The 8562-nt window shown below is 47.4% G+C and overlaps 1 protein-coding gene and 1 long non-coding RNA gene across 3 annotated transcripts; both read left to right on the top strand.

Annotated features, from left to right (window-relative positions):
- The first annotated feature begins 751 nt into the window (after positions 1–751).
- On the top strand, positions 752–3328 carry LOC143425333 (uncharacterized). The gene is made up of 2 exons (XR_013102024.1): positions 752–972; positions 3093–3328. It is a non-coding gene; the product is annotated as an uncharacterized LOC143425333 (long non-coding RNA).
- Positions 3329–3369: 41 nt separating this feature from the next.
- Positions 3370–8038, top strand: LOC143425328 (uncharacterized). 2 transcript variants are annotated; one of them, XM_076898046.1, is made up of 7 exons: positions 3370–3770; positions 4134–4356; positions 4485–4624; positions 5159–5311; positions 6151–6331; positions 6455–6594; positions 7713–8038. In XM_076898046.1, the coding sequence occupies exons 1-7, from the start codon at positions 3419–3421 to the stop codon at positions 7976–7978; spliced, it is 1455 nt and encodes a 484-aa protein (XP_076754161.1). In that variant the 5' UTR covers positions 3370–3418; the 3' UTR covers positions 7979–8038. The 2 variants fall into 2 exon arrangements, with proteins under 2 accessions (XP_076754161.1, XP_076754162.1); XM_076898047.1 differs by lacking the exon at positions 7713–8038 and adding an exon at positions 7093–7221.
- Positions 8039–8562: the final 524 nt, after the last annotated feature.

Below are 8562 nucleotides of genomic sequence, written 5' to 3'. Positions count from 1 at the left end.
GCTGACGACAGCTTTCGTTCGTCCGCTGGATCGTTCGTACCTCGCAAGACCAGCTTCTAAATCGACGTCGCGCAACCGTTTCCATTATTCTCACGTCGAAAGAACGTTCTCTCCAACGAAATCGACGCGCAGCGGCCCGTTCGTAGTCGCAACCGACATTTTCACCGATTAAACGGACCCGATCTTCGTTCGAGGCGGTCCAAAAAGGACAGAGGGATCCTCCTTGGCGTCCTCGCGACTCGCGTTGGCAGCATCGGTTAATCGAGCCACCAAGAGATCGTGTCGTGGAAGCGGTGGATCTAATTGGGTCATCTGGCGCGAATCGCTCGTCGACGACGTTCGACCAGCTCTGAGCGGCTCTCGAGCGATGCGTACACCGGATGCCCATGAAAAGACAGAAACTTTCCGGCGAAAGTTCGAGAATGCAGCGCCACCAACGATGTTGGTAATCAGCAGCTCGAGTGAATCGATTTTGGGACCGTCTAATCACGATTTTGGGTTATTGCTGCGATAGTGATCGCGAACGAAGATCGAAGACCGACAGTTGGAATTTGGGACCGTGTAACGAGGATTTTGGGTTATTGCTGCGATAATAATCGCGAACGAAGATCGAAGATCGACAGGAGGAATTCTCAGTGGGTTCGATTCGAAACTGTGGCCAGGAATAATCAATGGTGTTCGATTAACACTGACGCGCGATCGAGAAGGGTTACGTTTCGAAGGTAGCTGATCGTTCGCATGGTTGTACATCGTGGATAGAGAAAAAGTGTGTCGTGCCACGGTCTCCCCTTGCGCTCGACGTGAACCCCTGTCTCGATTAATCGAATGAGCGGCTAAGTTTCTTGATACGCAGTGACATCAATAAGCGATGACCAGTGATCACGCGAACGCGCGTCGTTGTTCCGCCTCGCAGCTCGCCAGCAAGTATTTCACCAGTGAAAGAGATAACCGCCACGTGATCTACATGGATCGGTACGTCTTTTATTTATTTCCGTGAAGTAGAAAATTCGTCGTTCCATTTTCTACAGAGCTGTGGTTAGAGTCTATTTTTCTCTACGATGAAAAATTTTATTACTGTTTCAGTTAAATATGGAACGTTTGGGCAATTTCGTTTCGTGAGAGACTATTTTCTGAAAAAGTGGTCTCTGTTATGAATGTTTTTCTTTTCTAATGTTACTGGAAGGATTTGGGAGTAATTCAGCTTATTTATGCTCGCGCAGACCGCTTCTCTTTTTAACCCAGCGCTGCATCTTCGAAATTCATCATCGATTCACCCTGGTCGCTCTGAATTCACCCCGTCGAAGTCGCGCGCTAGGAAAATACACTGTGGTCGCAAAAATAACAAGGACGAACATTTTCGAAAGCCCTCCTACGACCCAGCATCAAGCGAATTTCGCGCAAATCAAATTTGCGAAACTAAATACACGTCGGTGAAAATCGTCGGAAAACATATATCCGGCGTGAAACTCTTTTTTGCATTTTTTTTTTCAACCCCCTCGGTCAAAGGTTTCGCTTTACACGCGGTTAACTTATCCCGAGTGTGCTTTACTACTTTGCGTTCGAAAAAACGTAACATTAACACCCGCGGTCGACAGCTTCCACTTGTAAAAATGTATTTCCGTGAAAAAATATAGCAAAGGATATTCAAGTGTCGGTAGAGAAAAAAAAAAGAAACGGAAAAATAATTCCCGCTGAAAAGAGGCAGGAACTTAAAATGAATCTAATAACAAGAGTAAATTAATTGAATTAACTGTTCTCGCTACGAAAATTGCCAGTGAAAGTAATAAAAAAAAAAAAAGAGAACGTTCCCTGCTAAATACACACCGTGAAACGATTCGAAATGAATATTTTTTCTACACGATTTACTTGTACGTTCTCCTCAGACTCGCGCGTCGAACACTTTTCAGCAGCCTCTGAAAATTGTTCGTTTATTCGAAATTACTCCCTCGCCTCGATCAAAAGCTCTTTTCAGAACTCGCTCGCGCATTTCTCCGTCATCTCTCCACGCGATTCTTTCCGCTCGCGCCATCGATCAATACCGGGTGGAACAATGGTGTTTATCGAGAGAGCATCGCGAAGCGAACAGACGTTGGGAATAAATTATTGTGCGAGATCGGATCAAACACGAGCGACAGCCGAAGGATCGCGGGACGTATAAATTTTTTCGGTAACAATGCTGGAACGGGATCGTTACACCCTATTCAGACCCGTAACGGGTCGTTAATCCGAACTTACAAAGCTCGACGAGGCTTTATCTTTAATTAAACCGTGGACACGGAGCCGGATGAATTCGAGATTTTCGAGCGGACAGAGCCAACGGAGAGATTATCGTGGAATATTCGTGAAGTGGAGGCTATAAATTTCAACTTGTACACAGACGCGTAGCGATCGCCGTGTGCAACGTTGTGTAACACACCGCAACTCGTAGATAGCCCAGCGAGAATGCATCTGCTTCGAATTTTCTGTCGAGTGAAACGGAAGATGCCAGTCATTCTCTGTTCTGTAATCGTCGCTGGTTGTTCGAATTTTTTTTCATGCTCTCTACAATTTTAAAGATCGTCCATTTTCCTGGATAACGACACGTATCTCGATGAAACCAATCGAGACATAACAAAACATGAACGGTGGTGTCCTCAATTATTTACAGCGCAACTCGAAAATTTTCTGTCAAGTAAAACAGAAGAAACCCGTAATTTTCTATTCTGTAATCATCTCTGGTCGTTCAAATTTTCTTTTTAAAGATCGTCCATTTTCCTGAATAACGATACGCACCTCGATGAAACCAATCGAGTCATAATAAAGCACGAACAACGATGTCCTCGATTGTTTATAAATCAATCCGTTCGTCTCGCGTCTGCGCCATTTCCGTTCATCTTCCCCGCCCGTTAATTAGTAGAATTTCCCGCGACGAGTTAATTACGAGCGCACGTGAATTGTAAAGTGCATCGCGTTTGACGATCGCATTAATAAAACTGCTTGAACCGAGGACACTGACAAATCGTTACTCTTACCCCGTCCTCGCGAGAAGGGATCCCTCAGCTTCTCATTCGATCTTCACGTAATCTAATTCAGTTCTTATCGTTTGTTTTCAGACTCGGTGTACCGGTGCACCGCAGAAGAGCGAACAATGGATATGAGAAGAGCAGAGGCTAAGTAGCAGGCTGCAGGTACAGGAACAGAGAGGGCGAAGCGGCTGGAAAGAGGAAGAGAAGAGAGAGAGAGAGAGAGAGAGAGAGAGAACAGTGAAAGAGAGAAAGGGAGGGAAGGTACGTAAACGAAGGATCAACGAAAAAAAAAAAAAGAAGGAATTCTTCCCTTCGAACAGCAGAGAAAAGGGAATCGACGCGAAGGTGACTCGAAAAGGGAGGCGAAAGAGACGAGGATCGAAGAGCGAGCGTGGTGAATAGGCAACGAAAAGATGACGAAGAACACGCTATGGGCGATGGTATGGACTGCGAGTCTGTTCACGGGTCTGAGCCTGGCGCAAACGTCGCAGCTGTGCCCCTCGCACGAGGACATCTCCCCCTGTTCCTGCACGCTGAAGAAATCCGGCCTGGACATCGTATGCGAGTACACGAACCTGGCCCACATCTCGAAGGCGATGGGCTTGCTCAAAGGGAGGACGAACACGGTGATATTCTATTTGAGGCTGAGGCACAACAGCCTGCCAAAATTGCAGCCGTTCGTCTTCTTGGGCCTGGACATCCGCCATTTGACCATCCACAACAGCAGCCTGGCGAAGCTCGAGGAGTCGTCGCTCAGCTCCATCGGTGAGTTCTCATCGATCAATGAATCTAGAACAATAAAATAATGGACAGACGTCTTAATTAAACTCCTTCAAAATAGTTTTCTTCTGTTCGATTCCTCGTGCCTCCACCCCCTCGTCTATTTCGAGTTATTCAGAGGGCAAAGTCTCGCAAACGTTTGTTGTCTCATCGTACACTACAAAGCACGTTTGTTTTCTCCTCTGTTCTTAATCGATTTTCTTGGTATTGTTTTACCTTCTCACCTCTGAGCTGGCGTTCTTACGCGAAAGCTGAAAGGAGGACGCTTTGTATTCCTTAATATCATTGAAGCAAGGAGAACCGTGAACGAGAGAGCGGAATTAGTCAATTGGATGCATCGTTTGGTAGGTACTGGGCTGACGCAACTGGACCTGTCGCAGAACGCTTTGCTCTCGGTGCCGTCTAGCGCTCTGAAGGACCTCCAGCATCTGCTCATCCTGAACCTGAATCGCAACAAGATCAAAGCCATCCACAAGAAAGCGTTCGAGGGTCTGGACACTCTCGAGATCCTCTCCCTCTACGAGAACGAGATCTCCACCATAGAGGAGGAGGCGTTCACTGGGCTGCACAAGTAAGTTGACCAACGAGTTTCGTGTCGTTCGATATCTGCGGCCGATCGTCCACTAAATCGCGAGTCTCGCGTACAAGATGAATGCAAAATGACGCAGCATCTCGCGTAAAAACACGTTTGAATCGCAGTCGAAAGCTGAGAAGATTGAATCTGGGTGGGAACGAATTGACCAAAGTGCCGACGCAAGCGCTGCGCAGCCTGGACATGCTGAAGAAGTTGGAGATGCAGGAGAATAGGATCGTCAGCATTCAGGAGGGCGACTTTGAAGGTGCGCCTGCTTTCATTTCCGCCTCCCATTCAATTCCGCCAACTACGTACAGGATTTCCCCTCCGCGTATTACCACCGGCTGAATTAACGTCGAATCTCGCGACACCCGTTCCGTCCCAAATTAGAACAGCCACTAACGTAACTTCCACTCGTATACGTGAAACAGTAACGTAACGGAAATCAACGTCCTCGCACACGTGCGATCTCGCGCGATTCTTTTTTAACAAACATTTTACAGAACTCGATTCTGGAAACACCCCTGGCTCGGTCTCTAATTCAGCCGCGACCGGCGATTCGTTAACGCGGACGAAACGAGAGCGATCGATCGAAACCGCGGTTCATCGCGCGTTTAACGATTCCCCGTTTAATTCAATTTCGAGGCTGTGTCGTCCGTTAATCTCGTCGGAAACGATCTAATTCGCGGGAGCCCCTTGGCGAGCGCTCGATCGACCGCTGCACTTTTCCCTCGCCAACCTGTTCCACCGTGCGAAACGTTCCTGCTGCCCCATTTATTCCAAACCTCTGTCTCGACAGGTCTGAAGAACTTGGACTCGCTGGGCATGGCGCACAATCAGCTGCGCGAGGTCCCAGCCCGCGTCTTCTCCCACTTGACGCAGTTGAACTCCTTGGAGCTGGACGGGAATCAGATTACCCACGTGGACCCGGACGCGTTCATCGGTCTCGAGGGTAAGGCGTGAATCACGGCTCGATACCACTGCTTCGAGGCATCCCAGACGATACCGTTTCCGCTGCGCGACGACGCAACCCCCGTCGAGGATCGCACTTGTCGTTGATTCTTCGTCTCGATTTACTCGAGGACGCAGAGTGGTGCTTGCGACCAGCGAGAATCGTTTCGCAACGGTTTTGTAGCCGGTCAATCGATTATTCCAACCGGGAGTAATTATATGTGACGCGGTTGAATTATCGGATCGGAGCATTGCGCCTCTGTTGCGTCGCGATACAGCAATTTTCACCGGCGATATTAAGTGAGAAATATCGACGTTGGTTATTACGGACCCGAGCCATTCGCGCGAGCCCGATACCATTTTCGAGCCAATTTCCTGCTTCCTGAATTGTTCACTTTTCTAATCTCTCGATACACACCGGTTCGCTCGACCCGCCTGCCTCGCGATTGCTTCATTTTCGCGAGACCTCTTCGTTCTCCGATTTGCCAATTTTCTTATTCGACAACATCTCTGTTTCTTAAATTCCTCGTTCTTTGTATCAATTTTCGCATTCTCTTTTTATGGATTAACGATAAATCGTTGTCTAATGCACTCTCTCTCTTTCTCTCTTTCTCTTGTTCTTCGTGAATTTTAAGGAACTGTATAATAATTGGTACGAACACAGGAAATATTAGTAGCTAATGATGAAAGTTCTGCTGAAATGTACACAGCTAGTGAGAAAGGAACACGCGGGACCATACGCGTCGACTTGATCAGTTTCCGCCTCGATTGTTTCCATTAACTCGCGAACCCCGCGTTGCCTGGGACGTTTCTGCATATTTTATTCGCATTTCGTTCCAGAGAATCTGCAGTATCTGCGGCTAGCCGATAATAACTTGCACTCGGTGCCGAGCGACGCGCTGCGCCGTCTACATCGGTTACGCTACCTGGATTTAAAGGCCAACAACATCACGGCGCTGCTGGACGACGCGTTCACCGGATACGGGGACTCCATTACGTTCCTGAACCTTCAGAAGAACTTGTAATTTCCGTCCCTTCGATTTAAAACGAATTACATTCGATAGAGCATACCCTTTTGCGTTTACATATCGGATGGTGGTCTTCTTTCTTCTCCTTCTTCTTTTTCTTCGTCTTCTCTTTTCAGAATTAAAAAGCTGCCCGCAGTGGTGTTCGAAAATTTGAACTCCTTGGAGTCGCTGAACCTGCAGAACAACAAGCTGACGGAGATACCGGAGGAGGTGATCGAGAACGTCGTGGATACTCTCCGACACATCGACATCACGGGTAAATGTCACGGATTTCCTTCGACACTGGTGCTTTTTAACATTAACACACTCGCATCGAGCTATTTTTCGCAAAAGATTTTAGCGATCCAAAGATATTTGAACGTATATGTATCGAAACTGCGAGAATTATTTTTCTAATTAATACATTTCGTTGAAATTTACCCGCGAAACGAGAACTCTCGTTTCCCGACGAGCAACGTTTACATTTGAAAGACGAGGATTCTCGTTTCCCGATGCGAACGTGTGAAACTTCGGTGAAAAGTACCTGTTGAAATTTTTAACCCTTTGAACGGTAAAGGAGACTCCGGTAGTAATTAAGACAAGTCGCTTTGCATACTAATTGAATTGCGATTACGGGATTAATGGAGGCTGTAACGCTACGAGGAGGCAAAGTAAGAGGGGGAAAAAAGAGAAGAAAACCGTGTAAAAAGAATTTGTTAAGAATTGATTGAAGTGTCTGGAGGGTGCTTGTTAATGAACTTCAGATACGTTTCAGCCGAGGTGCCACTCGAGCGTGGAAATGGTAGCAATTACGAACAGGGGGGAATGTTACTCATTAAGAGGCATCATTATTGGCGACAGAGAGGAACGCTTCTTTAAAGACGTCCCTCGGTTCGCAATCGACACTTGAACGTCTACGAACGAGCAAGCCTTCGAGAAGATCCTCAAAATTAAATTAGACCCATTTCTCATTAGATACACAGAAATACTAGAGCCTCTCTGAAGTTATCAACGTCCAAGGACTTGAGCATCTGTGGAATTTGAAGAAGACAGTTCAAAGAAAACCCAGTTTCCGCTTGATCGCTTCACTACTTTCCCCTTGGTCGCAAAATCTAGCCCACAGCCAAACATCATACTACAATAATTTCTACCGTGGACTTACAAAATAGTTACAGATTCGTAGTAACGTATTAGCACGTATTCACTGCAACTGTGCAGCAGACAAAGCAAACATTTATGGCTGTTGGCTAAGGTCCATTTTTTTTTACTGTTCACTGAACCAGAGGCGTATCCAGTCATGCAATAATACAATATTTACTCCATCATACTCCAGCCTGGATACACCTTCCATCCGACCAATTTAATCGTCTGAAAATTGATCGTTTCTCTCCGCAGACAATCCCTTGATCTGCACCTGCGAGCTGCGATGGTACTCCGCCTGGCTGGGGAACCTGCGCGACAAGGACGACGAGAGGATGTCGCGGAAGCGCACGGTGTGCATGATGACCAGCGAGCACCGGGAGTACTCCGTTCAGAACATACCGCTGGAAAGAATGGGCTGCGTGGGGAAGAACGCCGGAAGGACCTCGTCGGCCGTTGGCTGCCGCGTTTACGTCGAGGCGATGCTGCAATTGTTAACCGCCGTGGTGGCCGTGCTCTAACTGCGACGCTCGGTCCCCGGGGCGAACGTGGCACAGTTTAATCGAGCGCGCGCGTCCGCTCCCGTGATCGAGGAACGCGGGCACTCGCCGTTTCCCTCGTCCGCGCGATGAATTTATCGTTCTCCTGTAAATTGAGCAATCGTGCCACGGTCGCGGAGACGTGGCACGGCTGGACGATTAACGCGCCCGTTTTTACCCGACGAAATTGCAGCGCCGCCGTTTAAAACCCGGTATTCGATCGTCACCATTTCCGCGTGCAATCGAAAATGTCGACGAGCGAGGTTGGAGGGACCCTGGCCGATTCGCGCGCGATCGATCGCGTTCAATTGAAAGAGAGTTGTTTCAGAGTTGTTGAGAACACTTGTTTGTCTTATCTATGGATTATACGAATCTTGCTTATTCAAACGAACAGTGGAATTTCGAATTTTTGGCCTTTGAATGAAAGTTATCCTGTTTACCTTTTTGATTCGAGCAAAGATTGCATTGGGATGTTTATTTGAAATGGAGCGATCGGTTCGAATAATCGGCGAGCGTCTCGAAATATCGATCGCGATACTGGATACTAGTCGATCGTATAATGTAAT

This window comes from Xylocopa sonorina, chromosome 7 (genome assembly GCF_050948175.1).
Source record: "Xylocopa sonorina isolate GNS202 chromosome 7, iyXylSono1_principal, whole genome shotgun sequence".
Taxonomy (NCBI): Eukaryota; Metazoa; Arthropoda; class Insecta; order Hymenoptera; family Apidae; genus Xylocopa; species Xylocopa sonorina.
Note: the sequence above shows the minus strand (reverse complement) of the source record. Positions and strands in the feature narration are given on the sequence as shown.